Genomic DNA, 21,193 nt, shown 5'->3' with positions numbered 1-21,193 from the left:
GGAAAAGGAGTCAATACAGTTCACAGGAGCCTACCTGCACAGAAGCCAGAGCTTGGAAAGTTTACATGAAAGATTCTCAAACAGCTGCACCAACACATTTCTGTACTGGCCTAATGCAACTACAGCTTGGCTGAAAACATCAGCATCCATATCCTTTCACACACTCAGCTTTCCTGGGTTTATCAACCAAGGTATGTGAGCCATTGTTTCTTCCACCGGACTGTTCAGTTTAGAGGTTTCTTACATTTCTACCTGCTTAGCAAAAAGGCTGAAAAAAAAAAAAACCAAGCTAGAAACCTCAAAAACTTTACAAATCTCATTAGATTTCTCACCTTCTCATGCCTTTTTATATCTGTAGTTGAAGTCACACACAGAGCAAGAATAACTGTTTAAAAACAATTACATAAAACTGATCTTAACCAAACTAGGATCACAGGCCTGTATAATTTTAATTTATGTACCTTTTAATTTCCATTTTTGACGCATTAGTCCTGAGTGAAAATGTTCACAGCTACCATCTTTTCAACTCCTGCCAATACAGTGATTTACCTGGTGGCACCTAAGGAGCTGCTCACTGTATGTTACAGAGAGGCTAAAAAACTCAAACAAGAAATACACAGTTTGTGACCTGATTTAGAAGGATTTCATGCTCCCTCGACAGACTGAGAGAAACCAGCAGAGAACTACGCCCTCAGAGTTCAGAGGTAAGTGCTAAAAAAAACGCACATAGTGGGCGTACGACTTTTTACTCTTTCCTTCAGTTCACCACAGGACACAAGGCTTTCTACTGTGGTGCAGGCTAGTCCATGCTTTGCCTTGTCTTCTTGGAGAGAAAAGAGAAAGCAGAGCCCAGTTTAAGAGAAACCAACAACTGGTGTGGTGCTTTTTACCAGCACCAGAAGCTGTTACACTGCAGCTGTATCAATGCATGAAAACTTAGTATCAGAGAACAAGCATCAGGGTGTGTTACCTGTTACTAAAAGTGCATACCTTTCGGACCTGAATTTATTGTTAAGGAATACCCAAGATAAATAGCTACATTTCAAAGCCTGTTATTGCTGTCTTGAAATAATGGAAACATTATTTTTGGCTACTGTCAATCTAGAGGCAATGCTTTAGGACAGATGCAGGTATGCTTTCTGCTTTGGAAAAATCTGTTCTCTGCAATTAAAAAGGGCCTTAAAAATCATTAAAAAGGCCATTTTGGGGGTGTTTTTGTTTCTTTGACATTGGAAGTCAGATTCCTAAATCTGCAGTGCAGAACAAGAATTATTAATGAACACTGGCTGCTACCATCCTTTAAGCAGAAAATACTGTTCTAAGAAAGGCCATTACATGAAGAAGTAGTTGACAGAAATGCCCCCCAAAATAAATACATGAATGCAATACAGAAAACTAATGAAACATGTATGGGGTGTGAGGTGAGACTACTGTGAAAGCATATCTCTCTTTTCCTTGGTGTTTTTCTCCTTTTGTGTGTAAGCATTAAAATCTCACCATAGTTTTTTGGCATAAAATAATAAATTAGCAAGTTTAGAAATTCTTGCAGTTTTCAGTAAGGAAGAACAAATGGAAGTGTCCAAAGTCCACCTTGTAACAACAAAAGTCTCTTCATTCCTGCTGTTCTATTGGTTTGTTAACGTGGTTCTGTTCAGCCCAAATGTTTCTGTTTTAAGGTTGTTCTTTATGTCCACTCTTCCAGCTGCTGGTTGGGATTTTTTCAAAACTGCAGGAACCTAGGCAAGATGATACAAAACAGCCTGTGATTACATGAGAAGCTGTTCTATATGCAGCAGAAGGAAATATATCTTCACAGAGGCCCAAACACTGATTTTTTTTCTCTTAATTTTCAGAACACTGGCTCTAGCTCCCCCCTTCCTAATCCCTTTCAGTGTACTTCTCCAAGCCAAAGTCAGTATATGATAGAGTTGGTTTTGAGCAACACCTGAGCATAATCCTCTTGGTTTTAGCCTCAGTCAGCAATCCACACAAACTTCTGTCTGCCTTATTGGCAAGGGAAGGGAGGGAAGAAGGGGAGTTATCTGTCACTCCCTTTATCACTTGTAGCAATTTAACTTTTGAATCCACTGGTACTTCCCTACTCTAGTTGTACCAGAGTACCGCTAGTAGTCTATTGTACTCTAGTTGCAAACAGAGTGCAGGATAGAGGTGGACAATACAGTCCCAAAAGCCTTAGGAGGAAATGGTAGTCAACAGGGAAAATAACCTATGTAAAATCTTGCTAATCTGAAGATGGTCTCCTTGGAAATCTTCATACAGCTTGGTACAATGGGGTTCTAAAAATGTCATCAACATCGATGGCAAAGACAGCTGGTGTGCATGTGAGGAGCTGTTACACACTTTGGGAGTCAGGACATCACAACAATTGCATTATTCTCTGGAGAGTTCCTACAGCTAGTACCTGTCCTTACCATCTTTCTATCTTTGCTTTCTTTCCACAAGACAGGGACTACAGATCAAGAGTTATGTGAGAAGGCAAATTAGGGCTGTTTCTACCATTAGCCTCAGTTTCCCTTGGACTGCCAGGTTAAAGTAATAGTGTGTCTCAAGGAACAGCTTGTAGCTTTGCTTCTGTCAACAGTGAGCAGTATTTCTTACTGCTCAGGTGTATCTTTTCCAGTGCTGGGGCTTCCCACCTCATTCAGCCCAGCTAGGGAGAACCTCCTCCTCTGCCTAGGAGCAGACACTCAGCTGAATTCCCCCTACTCTGCAGCCCACCCCTCTACAATAACTTATTTCCTGCTTTAGAAATCGACTGTACGAGCAGAGTTTGAAGCAGAAACCCAGCCAGCCATACATACTTGACGAGGTAGCGGAGGTTCTAGGTGCCGCCCAAGGAAGGAAAGCAAGCGTCGCCATATCAGACCACTTCCCAGAAACATAATCCCTGTCACCAGCCAAAATATCCTGGGGTCCTACCAACAGAATGTTCCCATTAGTCATAAAACTCTCTCCTCAGAAAAGGGATTATCCAGAGATAATCTCACACTCTCCACCAGAGTTCTTCTCCTTCATGGGAGGAAGTGGTAAACTCTACCATCAACAGCCAAGCCCTACCTTGGGAAAAAGGTTGTTTCATAGCAAAGCATTTTATTTAGGAATCACCCTGTTACTGTCTCATGCAGTTTTCCTTCCTTCATCAGGAAGTTTGAAAATATAGCCCTTCTATGTAATAGATTTGAAAAAAAAGAGTCTTTGCTTTGGTTTTGTTTTAAAGACAGCATGTGCAATTGTACATTTGGACCCCTCCAGGGGTAAACACATAATTGATAGCAGAGTATTTCCTGTGGTGTGCTGGAAATGCCCTGAGTACTTGCCAGGTACCCTTCTATCTGGAAGACAAGGCTGGTCCCCTTCAGAAGAAGAGATGATCATTAAAGACAACTTAATACTGCTTTTACAGTCAGTCCTTATACAACCGTAAATTTGTCTTCCCGTTTCTTTCCCACAGACATGACATAAAAAAAAGGCTGCTAAATTGTGCAGTTAGTCACACATAGTAATTCATCTACAAAAAAAGTGACGGTATGAACACATGAATCACCAGAGTAAATTATATTTACACAGTAATATAAATCTGGAGCTTTAACTATGGAAAGAAGTTGTACTGAATGTAAAATACATTATAAAAGTACGGCCCATGTATTATGTCACTGATAAAAGCAACACTTGCTCCTTACCTCTTCAAGAGATGACTCCAAGTTCATACCAAATGCAACTCCTATGAGTCCAAAGAGAGAGAGAGAAAAAGTCCCCATAGTCAGTTGCAAATTCAGTCTCATCATCACATTACGGTGGCTAAAGAAGGGAGAAACATCTGTAAGAGGAACCCAAGAACTGATTTGCTACCCAAATTCTCAAATTCCATATGCACTAAAGACAACAGTGAATGAGAGGAAGTCATGCTGCAATTAGACAACCCAGTGAGGCATCCACCAATTGCTTATACAGGTAGCGCCCCAGTAAAGAGGAGAGCGAGCATTAAATGCTCACCTCAAAGACAGAATGGTATGTGCTTACAGATTCAAGCTATAATTATTTTTCAGTGAGAAAGCTGAGTAGTAGTGAAAACTGTAGCATACAGAGCGAGAGAAAATACTCACTCCAAAGTTATTAATTTTTGCTATACCCCCCAGAGTAACAACACAACTTGTGTTACCCAGCCAGACTTAAATAATTCAGGTTTTCTAAATTAAGAGTGAACTTTTTTTGCCCCTAAATTTGCAGGGATTTCCTTTAGTGTGTAGCTCCTCAGAAGGATCTAGGGGAAGTTTGGTTTCTCCTGCTATGGATAACCAATGCCTACCTAGCTAGGGAGCTTTTTATACATATGAATTATGGTGTCTTGTTGTTTTGCTTTATCCAGTTCACTTGCAAGAAAAGCTGCACATGCAGCTGCAAGTGCATTCAAACTCCCATGAAGATGGAACTCCCCAACTGTCCTTGCAGGCAGATTTGAGAAAGACTAAGCAGCATTAAATTCTGCCCGGCTGTTGGCAGTCCAGAAGATAGGGTAGCTAACCTGTCTAGGTTGATAAAGATTATGCTTTCTGAGTCATCAATCAACAGTCTGAGTTCACGAGCTTCATTTGCAAGATCTTCTGCTTGTCTGTAATAGTTCTCCAGCAGCAACTCCATTTCCTCTGCATGGTCAATCCCAGATATACTCTCCTCACTGCAAGCAACAATTTATATTTTTCTGGTTAGCTACACATTGTATAGAAGTGTATTACTGATGTGTTAACACAAGGCACATAAGAGTTGAAGGGAACAGCCAACAAGAGTGCTGTCAGATACTAGATCTCAAAAATCAATCTTTTCAGTGAGGAACTTCCATCAAAACAGTTTCAAATAAAAGACATATTTTTCTATGTATCAGTTGATCAGCATAGCCAATTGATTATTTTGAGTAAAGCAGTCAGCATTGGATGTGCTCAAGACATGCATAGCACCGCAAATCTTACTTGTTCAGGTATTAAAAAATTATAAAGTTACACTGATTTTATATTATTTATAACGTCAATATTACCGTGTTTGTATTATTATTAAGCTATTATGAAGTGCTGACAGAGGATATGCTTCATTTCGTGGTGCCCTCAAGTGGTGGAAGCTGGTAACAGTACAATCAAAAACTCCAAGAATAAAACAAGTCAACACACAAACAATTACACAGCGAGGCAGATGTTTTTGAGGTATATTCAAAATGCTTAGTTGTAAGGTGTTTCAGTTGTGTATAACTGCATGTTCTGGAGCATGAAACAGTTGAAGAATGAGCATCAAATGGAAGATGCTGCTCTCCTAGGTGAAGTCTGTCTGAGAGACTAATCTCATTTCATGGTCCAGCTGCTGGTGCAGCAGCCTTCTCTGGAACAGGTATATATGTTTCTGGTGGTGTACTGGATTGCTGTGTAGATGAAAGCTGAGGCACACCCGAGATCCACAAGAGCCTGGAAACTGGCAGCAATGCCAGGAAGATTCTTCATAATTTTTTTCTTTTGTAGCATAACCTCACTTCTGAGAGACTCAACTTTTTAAACAATCTCCTCCTCACATTGCTGACTGTTAAAGCAACCTCTCTGAAATGGTTTTCCAAGAAACTAAGTGACATGCTTTACAAATCAACATATATAAGCTCCCTGAGGAGCTTTAACAGAGCTCTGTCTTATAAGGCAAAAGCTTTGAGTTAGCTAGGCTGATTTTAGAGCCCTTCGGACCTTGAGTTTTTTACTGCGCAGAGAGGAGTTGCAAACTTAAAAGTCTTAGAGCACTATCTGCTGTATTACAGATTCACCTCAAAGTCTTACTTGATGAGTATCTTTACATTGGCTTCTCTGTGGATATACAAAGGGAAACAAGGTGTATGGCCCTTGCCACCTGATTTACTTTCATTAACTAGCCTCTATCTGTCTCACAAGTACTTCAACAGTCTGCCACGCCTCCACACAAAGATACAATGCCCAAATCGTCTTTCTGGGTTCAGCTCACCATTGCTGCTTCAAATGATCACTGATGCCACCTATATGCCTCACTGGGTTACTCCACACCTTCTCAGACTTCAGCAAAAACCACTTATCACCTGCATCAATTGTGGAGCCAAGAGAGCTGTCCACACACTGCCTGCCTGCAGATGTGCTGCCATAGCTAGTATTTCCTGGTGTACTGTGTACACAGACCACCTCTGCACCCTGTAGCATGGCATAGCTTCCCACCACCACCTCTCCTTCCCTTGTGTATCTGAAAGAAAGGATGACTTCAGGCTTCTCCTGACATGAGTGTGTAAGGTTACTTTGGTAACTTTCCTAGATGTTCCCTATACATTATCTACCATGAGACGAGAGCTGCCAGCAGCTTGCATTAAGTCCAGAGAAAGGCTGTGAGCAAAACCAGGATAAAGACCAGCTGCTGACTCAGAAGCAGCCCTGAATTCAGAGCCCTCCTGGCACTGCTCCAGCAGATACACTAGAAATGCTAAATGTGTCTCACTTCTGGAATACCGAGTTTCTGATGCACATTTAGACTAAGCTCTGCAGGACAAGAAACTACCTCCTGATTTCAAACACATGCTACTGGGTGAACACTACTAATATCCACATGCAGTGTGGTTACATAAAAGTAGCATTCAGCAGCTTCACAAAGGATGCTGAAAAGCAGCTTCTGTTATCTGCTTAAACATAAAGCACATCTGTATGCCTAAGATTTAAATACAGTTCAGCCCAAAACATACTGGCATCTGGTACACATTCTCTTTTTGCTTTTTTGTTTTTGTTAAAGCAACCAGCACTGCTGCTGCTGTCCTTCACCAGTATTTGAGGGACTGCAATGGGACTATTTCTGCATGTTCACCTTCCCTTAAATGCTGCTCTTCAGATGCACAACAAGATTGCTTCAGGGCCTCTTTCCTTCAGGTTCTGCTAGTAAGCAAAAAGCTAGAAGAAAGGTGTTCAGAACACTTCTAACAAAGGAAGCACAGTGTGACATATAAGGTTTAAAATGAGCAAAATTCTTCCAGAAAGTGTTAACACTTGCCTTTTCTCCATCTGCCATCCTGCTCCCATCCCATTACGTACTGGATGAGCTTGCCTGTTATGCCAAGAACTATTTGAAACTGCATAGTATAACTAGTGCTAATGCAGTCCCTCTCTGAAATGGCAAATACAGTGATTTCTGAAGCAGCAAGCATTAGGGCTTTAAGAAATAAAAGTCTTTTGCTTTCTGCTTTTTGGCAGGGAACACACAGTTTAGTGTTCAAGTTCTTCTAAAACAAATCACACTGTTAAAAAAGTATGTGGCTTCAAAATATACATACAATACTTGTGGATCAGTCCATTTAGATAGACAGAGCTCTTCTATTAATTCTTCTTCATCTAAGATCTCCAGAATTGTTTCTTTGAAAACTTTAAGATCTGTTTCCAGTTCTGACAAGCTGAAGAAAGAACAGGCAAAAAAGGTCAAGTAATCCTCACTGGCACCCGTGCACAAAGGTAATATCTAACTGAGTTTGCCAGCCAGCACCCTCACCTGACAAGACTGTCCAGGGAAGGCTTCCTTGCAGGGTTCTAAGAACCCCTTCAAAAAATTCCTTACAGGCCATACACTTTAGCAGTGGTAGTGATCTGTCTGGGGACCGGTGAGCTACGGACACACACTGAAAGAGATTCAGATGTGTCTTCTGCATATATTCCTAAGCTAGAGGAAACAAGCACTCTATGAGCATGTAGCAAGCATATACCAGAGGGACTAATACAGAAAGGTACTGGTATATGAGAACTAGTAACCTTAAAGCATAGAACCAAAGGCTAATCTTCTTTTACATTACAGGAAACATTTTCATGATGTTATTTTGTTCTCTTAGGTGTTATTTTGTTCTGTCAGATGCTATTTAAGAAGCTCAGCTGTATTTATGACAACTTCAAATAGGCTTCCCTTTTTCTGTTTTGCCCCATATCACTCATCTTTCATATACCAATTTTTACATTTAGAAATAAGGTGCACAAGCCAGCATTACAGTTATCTAGGAAATTAATATTAGATACAATTTTTCTAACATTTCACTGCACATAATTTTCTATGGTTATCTTGTCAGCTCTTCACGGCTTACTCTTATTTACCTCTTGCCATTTTGCAGGAGAATGTGTAGTTTACTCCTATCCACAGACAAAAGCTTGGGGTCCACTAGAGCTTCCAGTGTCTCAAGGATCTGAGGCTGCAAAGTGTTAAGTCTCCCCTGCAGTCTGCTGATCTAGGTAACAACATGATCCTTCATGAGAATTAAAGCAATCCCTTTAGAATGACTTGGGCTACTGACTCCTGTCTCTGAACACAGAATTCACAGAAATAGGCAGTTAACACAATCTGCTCTCGAATGCCCAGGAAATACTTGCTATAGAGATATGACTTACAAGATAAAGCCAGTGCAAAATACAGTATTTTATAATAGAGATTTGCACTGAACTGAAACCCAGTGACAACCACAGCAGTAAGGCTGATAAAGCTAAAGCACTATTTGCCTAGAAATGTCATATTAGCATTAGCAAGCACAGATTTTTAAGGATAGCTACAAATCATTATCTGACTCCTGCCCAAGAAGCCAAAAACCTCAGCGTGACTTCCATTTCAGCTACAGTATATCTCTGGAAAGGCACTCTATCTTGTTTTTAACTGTCCAAATGATGGTGAAGCCATCACACCCAATTAGCACTTTCTTGGGAAGAGAATGGTAACACATACACACACAAACCCATAAAAACTGAAGTAACAAAAAGCAAACCAAAAAGAGCTCCTTTCGTAAGTACAGAATACATATACAAACGTGTATGTATAAATAGTAACACAAAAGTAAAATCAATACTGTCCTTTCTATGAAGCAAGAACTTCCAAAACTGTTTAAATGGAAATGAGACAGCTCACCCGGTATTGCAGGATTGCTTCTATGGCTCGGAATTCAAAGGGCAAGGAATATGTAACCAGCTGACCTTCCCCAGCCAGCTGAGATGCTAGTTCCTTGAAGAGGTTTAAATTACGATAATCTAGTATCAGAAGAAACTCTGGTGTTATGACAGCCTTCAAGAACTGAAAAAGACAGTACATAGAAGAGTCTGAAAAACCACCTCTTTCAAGATAATCTGTAACTGCGTAGTGCATTTGATAATTTAGGCTCTGATAAATCCATTCTTCAAATGTCTTTCCAGGTAGGAATAAAACAGAATCTCATGCTAACTGCAAACTAATACTTTCCCTATGGTTCAGACATAGCACTGTGCCAGTGGTAGTATGATTGCTCCATGTAAGCCTTTACTTCTATGACAACGTTAGTAACATTTCTCCTGTCATTAATATGTACTGTTGGTGAACCCATACCTCTGATTGTTAGGCAGAGCTCCAAAGACACATTTAGTGCTGGACTGCACCTCATAGAAAACTGGTATTAAAAGAACTGTGCAACAAAATGCAAGTGCAAGGATAAGACATGGTTCAAGTTTACACTCAACTACAGGAAAAATATTACCTCCATTCTCAAGATGATCCTGTTGTTCCTAGTTGCTATGCTCATTAGGTGTTGGAATCTTAGATCTCGAGCTTGAAGACCCAATTCCTGGTACAATTCTGTTTTTTTCTTTTCTATCAGAAAAATATTTTAAAATGAAGACATTTAGGGAACAAGCATGTATGCTCTCAAATGACATTTTACTGTGTTACTGAGTCCCAAAGAAGGAAAGAAAAAGCTGTTATCTTTAAAACAGTTTTCCTCCCATTGATTCTTCAATATACGAAGTTTATAAGACTGCATCTTAAGTGGGAAGGGAAAAAATTCAGATAGAAGTGAAAAAGTTGGCCATGAAAATTAGTTTCATGCCAGAAACCAAGAGACTCATTGGAGAAGTCTCAAAGGAAAGAAACACAAGGTGAGGAAAGCTGCATGTTCTTAAAAAGGGAAAAGACAAAGTAAAGATGACCACCTGTTAGATATATATGTTATTTTCAAAATACTACTTCAAAATATGTAAAAAATTGTAACAGTAAAGATGCTATGAAGACCAATAGAAGGCAGCAAAACAAAGAACACATTGCAACATCCCACACAGAGAAGTATCCCATATACAATTTTCTATCTCATGCAAATTGCCTACTGGGCATTTCTGTATTGGATAAGGAAAAAGACAAAACCTAACCAATACTGCAATGAAAACTCACCAAAATACGTAGCATTTCCCTCTTTGTCGAGCTTCATCTAAAGGAGTGGGAAAAAAAAAATGTTTTTTCCACAGAACTACTGTATGTCAATAAATCAATTTCTAAAACTGTTTGCACTTGCCTAAAGTCAAATGGAATATATATTATGAAGAAAAACCAACCTTCACTCTCATCACAGTTCACCCCAATTGAGAAAAAGTTGTACCAGACTGCCACACACCAAATACTAGTGTCATCTATATGACCATGTCCCTATGTAAACCTTGGGAAAAAAAGTAATTTTTTCCAAAGGATCAGGCTCAGAATAATCTATTTCAGTCAGAAGGAACCTGCAATAATTACAGAATCCAACTGCCTGACCACTTCAGGGCTGAGCAAAAATTAAAGCCTGTTATTAAGAGCATTGTCTAAATGCCCCTTTGACATGGACAGGCTTGGAGCACTGACTGCCTCTATAGGAAGCCTGTTCCACTGTTTGAACACCTTCTTGGTAAAGAAATGCTTTCTCACATCCAGTCTAAACATACCCTGGCATAGCTCTGAACCATTCACACATGTCCTATCACTGGACACCAGGGAGAAGAGATCAGTGGGGCATCTTACATTCTGGATCACAAATTTTGCTACTTCCTCTGCAGCAATCTAGAAAATTTACAAATAAAATTTTACAAGTGAAGAGCACCACAAACTGGGGGGTTAGGCCTTGTGCCCGTGTCAAGTACTGCATTAATATGCTATTCAGCTAGTAACCTACACCTAAATCCTACTTATCTTAGCATTTCTGAGATTCTTCATGTAACACTTGTATGTCATAGGGTAAAATTATTTCACTGGAAAAACTGCAATGTCAGGTTTAATCAGAAAGTTTGCCATTTTGCTCAAAAACCATGTAGCTTAATTCCATATTACTGGCTTTAAAAATAAGTTTCTGTGAATTAAACATACCTAAGCACACATTCCAGTAGAGCTACAACATGGGGATACATGGCCACAAGGACCTACGTGCATGCATCTTGTTTCAGAATGACTGCTTTTCATTCCAACAGAAGGCCTTCCCTTCCCTCATATGCACTAATAATGCCAATCAAGCAGTGTGCAAATGATTCTCAGATTAACTGTTTTAAAAGAATATATAGACCTTGTTTTTCCCAAAATTGTCTGCTTAGAATTGCAGCCACTAAAACCCAGGAATAATATTTCTAAAAGGCATCAGCAAGCCTTGACAAGCTTAACAAGAAAGCTTCTGGCTGCAGCACTTCCAAGAATTGACCTGCCTTCACAATTAAAGCGAAAGAACTTCCAGCAGATACTGGATCTTAGAAAAACATCTTGACAAACACTGTATGGAATCACAGAATGGCTTGGGTTGGAAAAGACCTTAAGACCATCTGCTTCCAATCCCCCCTGCCATAGGCAGGGACACCACACACTAAACCATATTGTTCAAGGCTCTGTCCTGGCCTGGAACACTGTCAGGGATGGAGCATTTACCACTTCTTTGGCAAGCCTGTGCCAGTGCCTCACCATCCTCACAGTAAAGAATTTCTTCCTTTATACCTAACCTGAACTTCCCCTGTTTTAAGTATAAACCCATTACTCCCTGTTCTATTGACACAGCCCCTAATGAAGAGTCCCTCTCCAGCATCCTTGTAGGCACCCTGCAGATCCTGGAAGGCTTCTCTCAGGTCAAGTCAGAATACTTTAAATCAGCGATTTAGAATGAGGGATGTCCTCTGAGACATGAAATCTATCTGCTCATATGACGCTTTAAAGAAGGAGTATTATCATCAAGCACAAGCTGCCCTTGCTGGTGGAAACTCCTGCACGTACTTACCACTGCAAAAACAGGAGCCACACTAGCTAAGGTGGCTTGGGAGGGCTCTGTTGGGACATGCTGATAAAGTTTACCTGAAGAAAGACAAGACATTTCTATTTGTTTTCCAGAACACTGCATTTTGCCCTTAATGATGCGGTGCCCTGCTACAAGCCATGTGCGTAACCACTGGCACAGAAATCAAGCAGCACAGGTAGTCAGAAAGTCCCCATGAACCTGACACCCTTCCGGCAGGAAGCCGATACGGCACAGAGTGCAGCTACTGCCGGCCTGGTTTCCGGGTCCCCGGCTGGGGTGTCACTCTCTTCCTCCCTCCCTCCCTCCCTCCCTCCCCGCCTGCGAGACCACACAGTGAGTCCTACCGGGGGGCGGCAAGGGAGACCAAGGCCCAGCAGTGCCTGCCTCAACCCACCCCAGCCGCTCCGCTTACCGGCCCAGCGCAGCCCCCGGGCGCACAGCGGCACAGCCACAGCCGCGGGCCGGCCGGGGCCTGGCAGCAGCCCCAGAGCGGCCCCCAGGCGGGACCCGCCGCCCACCGCGCCCGCCCAGCTGCGGGCCGTGCAGCAGCGGCGACAGCAGCTCCGCACGGCCCCGCGAGGGCGGCGCAGGGCGCGGGGGAGCAGCCCGGTGCGCAGCATAGGCGCGTAGCGCCCGCACGATGCCGGACAGCACAGCGTGGCCCGGCCCGGCCCGGCCCGGCTCGGCTCTCAGCGCGCAGCCGCGGCGAGGGAGGAGCTCAGGCTGAAGGACCCTTGCGCAGCCTGGGAGGAGTGCGGCCTGTGCCGGCTCGGCGGCTGGGGCCGGCAGGGGCCGCGCGGTGCGGGGTACGGGTGCCGCTGCTAACTGAGCTGTCGGTCGCACCCGGGTGGAGCTGGTAACGGAGCGCTGGCTTCAGCCGCACTCTGCGGCACCCAGCCCGCGCCTGCTGACTGCTGTCACTGCGGCGTGTGTGGCCTGCTCCCACCGCCAGGGATGTGCGTAACGCGCGTAACCGTGCGGTGGCGGCAACTTTTACTGTGAGGGTGGTGAGGCCCTGAAACAGGCTACCCAGAGGAGCTGTGGCTGCCCCATCCCTGGCAGTGTGCAAGGCCAGGCTGGACGGGCCTTGGAGCAGCCTGGCCTAGTGTGTGGTGTACCTGCCTGTGGCAGAGGGGTTGGAACTGTGTGAGCTTTAAGGTCTTAAGCATGAATGAGCAGACTGAGGCCATCGAAAGTTTTCAGTTGTGGGTAAGCATGCCTGAATGCAAATGTCCCACTTCATAATTAATAAAAACCTGTAATTAAAAGCTTACATACTTTAGCTCGAGTTTTGTTTAATCACAGCAGGTGGCAGTATGTACAAGACCGTTTTAATACTCCTGGCTGTCAAGAGATACTTAAAATTTGGAAATACCAGACAGCTCAGAACAAACAACGAGAGGGGAAATAAACACGCACTGTTGCTGGCATCTAACAGCAGCTTATGTTGGCTCTGCATGGTTGGAATGCAAAAGCTTGGGAAGCATCTGAAGAGTATCTGCCAGAAATTTACGTTTAATGAACTTGCACTAAGCTTCACACAGCTGACATTTCACACTCTTCAGTAAAAAAGGGAAAAGATACTGGGTTGATCTATTTGTTTTCCTTTGTCCATCTGTTATTCTGGCTGCTTAGACAACAGGCATGTTAGAAGTAAAATGACATAACTTCACACCAAATACTGAACTTTGATATGTATGCTGTAATAGGCCAGTAGGCCAGTGAATATCAGTATTGTATCTCATTACAGTTGTCATCAGTCATCATCATCATTGCCTGGAAGGGCAGACAATAACCAGGTACCACCTCTGTCTTCAAAGGTGAAGGCAACAGACTGGTGTGAACTGTCAGCCAGGACTAAGTTCTGAAGCACAGACAGAATTTTATACTGCTGCTGAGAAAAGATACCTGGAGATCTCAAACTGCCATCTGTTTATTGCAGCTCTAAATACCATGATCTGCTTGTTGCTTCTGCTGTACACAAGTGCCAGGTACCTGGTTTGTCCTGCAGTGCCAACCGTTGGGAGCAGTTTGCTGTATCTAATAAAAAATCAGTCAAGCTCATCTGCTGTTTGTTGAAGAAACTCATTACCACAAACAGGCATGATGGCTGTCCTCTCTTACGCTGAGAGGAGAAACTAGCTCATGCACAGGCTTACTTAGCTCTGAAACTGCTATCGGAAACACAACTGTTTGTGAGCCTGAATGACGTGAGCAATTAGTTCCACTGCCGTCTGAATGCCAGTGCAGACACAAGGGACTGGTCTGGTTGCAGCTGGGGTATGTGGAAGAGCAGAAACACCAAAGAAAACCATAGAAAGACAAGGAAATCACAGATGTCATCAGAGGACTCCTTATAAATCTCTGCTGAAGACCTTAGAGAACTTCAGGGAGAACTGTGGTAGAAAGGCATATAGATGTCTGTCTCTACGGAGAAATTACCTCCCTAGTGTATGATTTGTACATTTAATCAGTCCTGTTTATATACAGTGACATGCCTGAACCTATTACCTGTTTCTTCTCCTAAAATACATGCTCACGGGATTGCCATTTTACAAACAAACCCACAAACAACAAAACACAAAAAGCAGCAGATTAACCAGAAAAACGTAAACTTGCTTCCAGACAGTAGATGAGTGTCTAGTCTAGGAGTGCAGCTGAATAATTAGAGAGAAAAGGCTCCATGGAAAACTTTATAATACTCATATTTAGAATAATTTCTATTGCATGAATGAATCAGGAATACTCCATTGATAGCATCAGGTGCCTTGATCAAAGGTGGCTCCCATTACACACTGAGAAATCTTTGCCTAGAGAGCATGACTTCACTTTCTATACAAAGAACACATGAGAGATATTAACTTTTTACCTCAGGCTAACCCCCTGGAATGTACTTCTCCATGGAGAACTAGTTCCTCATGTGTCTAAGGGTTTGCAAAAGCCTTTTTCCTAGGTAACCCTTTATTATCTCATCTCTCTCAAGAATGGTTAGAACGTGTCATCAAAAGCTGTAGCTTCAACTAAGATTAATGCTTTATTTAAGGAAAAATAATTGATCCTGGTATTCTAAGGAGGTTTTGATTTTGCAGTTGTAGAAGAATGTGAAACTGCTATGACATGGGTTTTAAAATTTACAACTGCCCAACTACATCAGTATTTTGTTTCTTCCAGTTAGTGCATGTGTCTGAAAGTTGAACTACCCAGTATTTATATACATTAAACCATCAGTTCAGACAGTTCGATCAGCTCAGAATTACAACTGGGAATAAAGTGGCTGCTATTGCTTAGTCTGATTTTTAGATAAGCTGCACAAAGGTGTAGTTATTAAGTGTGAGTCTCAGCGCTCTGTACAATGGAACAAGCTGAATTTTGTTCTCTGTATTTAGAAACTTTATCATTTTGCATTCTGTCTTCAGCACTAGGACATGTTCCTGTCTTCATGACCTCATGTTTTGCTGTCACTTAGCCTTGTTGCCAGGGACCTGCAACAAGCTGCAAAATCGCTCCTGGTCCTGAGATGCCAGAGATGTCACACCATTTTGCTGCAGAAAAAGTGACCCTATTTGATATGTCACTATGCCATGGCTCTGTTCTCATGACATCCCCCAACGTGTGCTCATTGACTTCAGGTCCATCATGTGATCCCAACACTTGACCTGACTGATGTGGTCTCATGCATCAACTCCAAGTAAGATGAGAGGTCTGACATTGCTCCATCACAAAGAGATTATGTGTCTCTGCATTTATATTAATATTGCATCAGTGGGTTAAGCAGCTTGTGCGTTACTGCAGAGAATGTGACAGGAGACTGCTTAGGAACTGAAACAATAGTGGGGATAAGTGCTCCAGCCCTGCAAAGGCTAGAAAGAGCAGATTCTCACTAATGAAAGCTGCTATCATCAGCTGAAGTAGTTGAATTTTTCTTAGCTTTTGGGCAATGGTTGCACTTAGTCAAGACAGAAAACATAGTAACCTTGGAAATACTCTGGGTTTGTTTTGTTTTTATCACTGGAGAAAATAAAATGTTTCATCCTGAAAAGACTCTTGTGAGATAATGGGCCTATTGTGCACTAGGCAGTCATGGTTGCTTTTTAGGGGCTGAATTTCAAGGTGGTGTCTTAAGAATAGGAAAACAGTGAGATTCCACTGCAGCACAGGGGGACAGAGGGCAGAAACGCAAGCAGCTGAATTTGAAATATGAAGTCTTTATGAGGCTATAAGCTATGGAAAGCTTAAACTATGGGCAAGATTCTGCATTGTAATTCTGCAAAGGATTTGTAATGTGCTCCCAGTTTTGCACAAAGATTTTGCCCACCAGTTCCAGGCCACTTTAAGTCTCTGGTATTATTCAGGGGATGTTTTATTGCAATCCACAAAAGTGATTGTAAATAGTATGGCTACAGGTAAAGACCAACAGTATTCTGGAGTAGCACAAATGTCAAAATGGATGCACAAGTAAAATACTCAGTGGCTTATACCTATGCTAAAGACAACGTGTAAATGCTAATTAGGCCTAAGATCACCTTAAGTGGTAGAATCTGGCACAAAATAGTAGACAAATAGTTGGCATATCACTATAGTGAAGGTCATCGGCATTTTTGGTTTTCAAACATAAGCATATTTTTAATGTATTTCTTCATTTCAGGTTGCAACAGATCAATGTTAAACAGTATTAATTTGCAGATGGTAAATGTTTGGTTCTCCCCTTTGTTAGACAGAAGCAAACCAGCAGCAAGTAGAGAAATTTAACTGTTAACCAGTAACAGCATATTTGACTTCCTTCACCCTGAAATTGCTTTCTGTAATGCTTAACTGCCCTGTTGCAACTCACAGCAGGGGGGTAATTTTCCCGTCAAAGGAAGCAAGATAAAAGGGAAGAAAAATTCTTTCCATCACATGTGTTAAAAGACATTTGGAAGAACAATCGTTACTGTACACTAAGCAATTCCAGGTAGGAATATCTAGACTAGTTCTAGTCTTGCAACAACCAGTGGGGAAATAGGGCTGTTAAAGGAATTCAGTTCGAATTTAAGGCATTTCTGTTTATTTTCTCTCAGGTTTCACGGCTTCTTGTATCCAAGCTGTGGCAAAAATCCAGTGGAATCAAAGTCTCTGTAATTTATTATGTAGCTTCCTAGAAAGAGCAAAGCAGATATCATTAAAAAGTATGGCCAAAAGGCATTTCCCAAGCATGCCTAAAGTGTTGTCAAGTAAACAAAACACCTGTAGTCAGGATTTTGGTGGTCTGGACACACCAGAGCCTCATCTGTGCATTGAGTAATCCTGTAAGACCCATTCTTGATTGATGTTTTTACAAATGTTATTAATCTGAGATTTAGCAGGTCTACTATTCTGATAATGCAATATCCAAAATTACTTCTCAAACACTGGACAACCTGGAGATGTTTGGCTGTTAATTAGCAAGAAAATGCAGCTGCAAGTGGATCATTTGTTTACAAAGTTTTTTTAATAGTTTAAGATTAAAATGGTATCAGTATGATTTCATGATCCAATATATTTATCTATGAAACCTAAGGAAGTCTTTTGATGATGGCAGCCATTTGATCTGGTTCTTAATAGGTATAAAAATATATTTTTATACATGCTATATCTTACCTACTATGCAGAATTATAGAAATTGACTTAAGAAAGACTGCAACATAATCTCATTTGACTTTACATCATGCTCTTTGAATCAGGTGTGTTACTTTACATTTTGTTAAACCACAACATTTGTCTATTGTTTTTCTGTTTCATTTTGTTGATGTATTTTTGTTTAAAATAGATTGTGCCTGAGGATATTCTTCTCATTTATCAGGCTGCTGTTCATGTTGTATTTCAAATTGATCTTGGTTTAGTAGGGCAAATCATCGTTGAGTCTCATTAACTGAAATTTTCCAGACAGAATTGCAGGTTTGGGCCAGCTCAGCAGGAGTGATATTACTTCTTATGACTGATCCTGGATGCTTAAGAGAACAAATTATAGCAGACTTAACCAAAGAATAACAGGAGTACTGAAAAGCCTTTAAATATTCCAATGCAAATAGTGAAGTAAAATTACCCAGATACGCGGGGGAGTGCAGCTTAGTTCTGTGTTTGGGGCAAATTTTGCCCATTCAGATGGTAGAATCGGGAAAAAGAACCCACACAGTGTCCACAGCATTTACATATCATCTCAAAAAGATGCCCAGAGAACATCATGTTAGTTAGCACATTAAAAAAGTCAAAACAACAAAATAATTGCCTGCAAATAGCAACAGGTGACCTGCAGCAAAGATCCAATTTTCAGGTGGGATTTTTAGTAACTGACAAGAAGAATAAGCAAGTATGACTTTTCAGTGGTTCGTTTGCTTCCTGCACACACAAGTAGGAATCGTTAGATGTTAATCATGAACCAAAGGCAATTATCAGGCACCAAGTAACTAAATCTCCAGCGGAGAAAGCATGTGTCACATCCAGCAAGGGAATACGCGGAAGCAGGCAGGGCAGAATGCCTGAAGCAGTCACTCGTGTTGTAGAAGCTGCCTTTCTGCTGGCGGCTGAGCCTTGCCGTTACCTCCACGCGGGGGCACCTGCCTAGCGTTTTCGTTACCTTAATCGAAAAGGTCTAGTAAAAGTCTGTTTTATTCTTGAGAAGGAAATAATTGACCCATTTAGTAAGAAACCCCAAGAAGAGCTGGCTAGACGTGAATGAAATAACATGGTTTTCACCGGGAGCAGCCTGCCACCGCCTAACTTCCGGCCCATCACGGCGGGGCTAGGACCCGTCAGGGACAGACTTGCGGGTAGTTAATCTTGTACTCACCACCATGCGAAGGGCGGCCCCTCCGCAGCGGCGCGGAGGACTGCTACCGGCGGTTAACGGCGCTTACCGGCCGCTCGCCTGTGTGGAGCCGCCATCTCACGGCAGCTCCGCCTCGTCTGGTCAGACCCGGCCACCTCATTCTCCCTGCCCGGGCTCGCTGTGGGAGAGCTAAGCGGCTCAACGGTTCACCTCCGCCGCCGCTCCCCGCTGAGGGCAGTTCAGTGGCCGGTACCTTCCCCTGTGGTGGGGAGCCACACCGCGCTGCAGTGCCTGAGCTGCTGGGGATGAGGAGGCAGAGCGGGGACTACCCTCCCTTCCTCCCTCCCTCCCTCGCTCGCTCGGGTGCGGTGCCCCTGGTCCGCGTACGCTCTGCCCCTATTGCCCCCGCGTCCTTCGCCGTGCTTCTAGACACGACGCCTCCTCGTTCTCCTTCCCCCAGCCACCGCCCGGTGAATAACTGAGCAGTGCTTTGTACAGTGGCTCTGGGTCCGTCAGGCTCCTAGCAGGCTATCGCCTGGCTGGGCAAGGGGGAGGACGAACAAACGCGGGATAAAGTTCCCCGAGGAAACCAGGGTAGCAACGGCAAGTCGCTTCCCGTAATGGCAAGGCTGGAGGATAAATACCCTGGGAGGCCGTAGGTCCCCTGCAGTCCATTTCCCAGCTGTGTTGCATCTACCTTCATGCAATGTTGTTGTTTTGGTTTTGTTTTTTGCCTGGGTTAGTGTAATCGGCGTTAACCTCCCCAGGTGCCAGGGAGCAGCAGGAGCTGGTTGCCAAGGAGGAGCCGCTCTTGAGAGGCTGAGCTGAGCTGTGCTGCAGGCCCTGGGGAGGCTGTGGTCCCTCCCCGCGGAGCCGGGCTCCCTCCTCTGCCTCCTTGGAGGTGGGCCCTGGTGCCCAGGCCCGGCCTGGGCGTGTGTGCTTCACCCCTGGCAGGGAGCTGTCAGGGCAGAGGTGAGAGGGTTGCTAGAGCGGGAGCCTTCTCCTGAGTAGACTGGTGCAGGCATCGGGAGGTCCGAAGCTGCCGAGCATGACTAGTACTAACACGAAGGGGTCGTGGCTCTCGCAGCCGACGGTGAAGAACTTGCTGGTATATCGGAACGGGGACCCTTTCTTCCCGGGGCACCGCATTGTCATCAGTGAGAAGAAAGTGTCCAACTTTGAGGTATTCCTGAAAGAGGTGACAGCTGGGGTGAAGGCACCCTTCGGAGCTGTGCGTAACATCTATACCCCCCGGGGTGGGCATCGTGTCCGGCAGCTGGAGGAGCTTCGAAGTGGAGAGCAGTATGTGGCTGGTGGCAGGGAAGCCTTCAAAAAACTCAAGTGAGTGGCTAAAAAGTAATATCAGATTCGTATGGAACTTGAATATCAGGATTTGGGGTTTAGCGCTGTGGTGTTACTTTAGAAGGCTCCCACCCCCTTTTATTAGCCATTGCAGAAAGAAGACTTAAATGACTGCAACCCAAAGTGAAAGGAAAGGTGCTTGTAACAGATAAAACTACAGTGGAGCTGCAAGCTACAGAAAGGCTGCTGTAACCATCAGTCACATAGTGCCATTTCCTTGACATGATGGTAGAAAAGGAGAAACAGCCTTTTAACCTGAAGGACATGCAGCAATGGCATGATGTGATATGTGTGCTTAACTGAAGGGTGAGTGTCAGTATTCGTGCTCAATGGTAAAGGAGAAAGCTGCAGAAAGGTGGAGTCTTGACAGTCCTGCTGTGAAGCTGATGAGCATGGGAATTTAATTCCCAATACTTTCTTACTTATTTTATAAAGTCTAAACTATTCTACCTAGCTATCCACCTCTTCATTACTTTTGTTCATTTTGGGTAGGTATATAGACTTTTTATGACCAGGATATCTGAGTGCCTCCTATTACTTGAAAGATGACTGTTTGCTTTCTCTTCCATCCCTTGATACCAAGAATTGAGATAACAGTTTCTCTGTTTTCTGAGTGACTGGGATAGTATCATGGAAGAGATCTAGGCTTTTAGGAGTGGTTCTTGAGTGGCTCTGCATGTGATCAGTAATGGTCCTTAATTCTGGCAGTGAATTTCTTCGTGGGCATTTTTCTTACAGTTGAATTAAAAAAAAACCACAACAAAATCTCAACATTAACAGTCGCTTTCTGAAGGTGGTTAGGAATCTATGCTAAACTAGCAGCTTTATGGGATCTTGCTCATCTTGGTTTTGCAGAGTTCAAGACACTCCTTTTTTCAGGAGCGCTCACGGTGTTTCAGGAGAAAACTATGTAATGAGCAGGATTTCTGTCAGCAGCCTTACCATTTTTGTCACTGGCTGCTTCTCAACATCTATTGAAGCGT

At 43.0% G+C, this 21,193-nt stretch overlaps 2 protein-coding genes across 3 annotated transcripts in view; one reads left to right on the top strand and one right to left on the bottom strand.

The window, feature by feature from the left end:
• Window positions 1-957: 957 nt before the first annotated feature.
• MRS2 (magnesium transporter MRS2) lies at window positions 958-12,699 on the bottom strand. Of its 2 annotated transcripts, none has more exons than XM_031049746.2 (11): window positions 12,477-12,699; window positions 12,047-12,120; window positions 10,213-10,249; window positions 9,527-9,639; window positions 8,929-9,090; window positions 8,130-8,260; window positions 7,328-7,444; window positions 4,544-4,696; window positions 3,702-3,819; window positions 2,823-2,936; window positions 958-1,736 (listed from the first exon to the last, which is right to left on the bottom strand). In XM_031049746.2, exons 1-11 carry the CDS (start codon window positions 12,682-12,684, stop codon window positions 1,626-1,628), a joined length of 1,338 nt encoding a protein of 445 aa, XP_030905606.2. In that variant the 5' UTR covers window positions 12,685-12,699; the 3' UTR covers window positions 958-1,625. The 2 variants fall into 2 exon arrangements, 1 of the variants encoding a protein (XP_030905606.2); XR_004549688.1 differs by having other exon boundaries at window positions 1,715-1,736; window positions 3,702-3,742.
• A 7,197-nt stretch (window positions 12,700-19,896) lies between these two features.
• The window catches only part of DCDC2 (doublecortin domain containing 2), a 53,567-nt gene continuing 52,270 nt past the window's right edge, over window positions 19,897-21,193 (top strand). Inside the window, exon 1 of the mRNA XM_031049718.1 lies at window positions 19,897-20,189. Within this exon, the coding sequence (XP_030905578.1) occupies window positions 19,897-20,189 (293 nt within the window). The remainder of the gene's footprint in view (window positions 20,190-21,193) is intronic.

Source organism: Melopsittacus undulatus, chromosome 1 (genome assembly GCF_012275295.1).
Source record: "Melopsittacus undulatus isolate bMelUnd1 chromosome 1, bMelUnd1.mat.Z, whole genome shotgun sequence".
Lineage (NCBI taxonomy): Eukaryota > Metazoa > Chordata > Aves > Psittaciformes > Psittaculidae > Melopsittacus > Melopsittacus undulatus.
Note: the sequence above shows the minus strand (reverse complement) of the source record. Positions and strands in the feature narration are given on the sequence as shown.

Bases quoted from the DNA above. Each gene is read 5' to 3' on its own strand.
- MRS2 (XM_031049746.2), bottom strand. From the start codon at position 12,684: ATGCTGCGCACCGGGCTGCTCCCCCGCGCCCTGCGCCGCCCTCGCGGG. The intron at 9,640-10,212 runs GTGAGTTTTCAT...TTTTTCTGATAG, and splicing joins GGGAAATGCTACGTATTTTG to AAAAGAAAAAAACAGAATTG. The intron at 4,697-7,327 runs GTATGTATATTT...TGTTGCTTGCAG, and splicing joins TGGACTGATCCACAAGTATT to TGAGGAGAGTATATCTGGGA.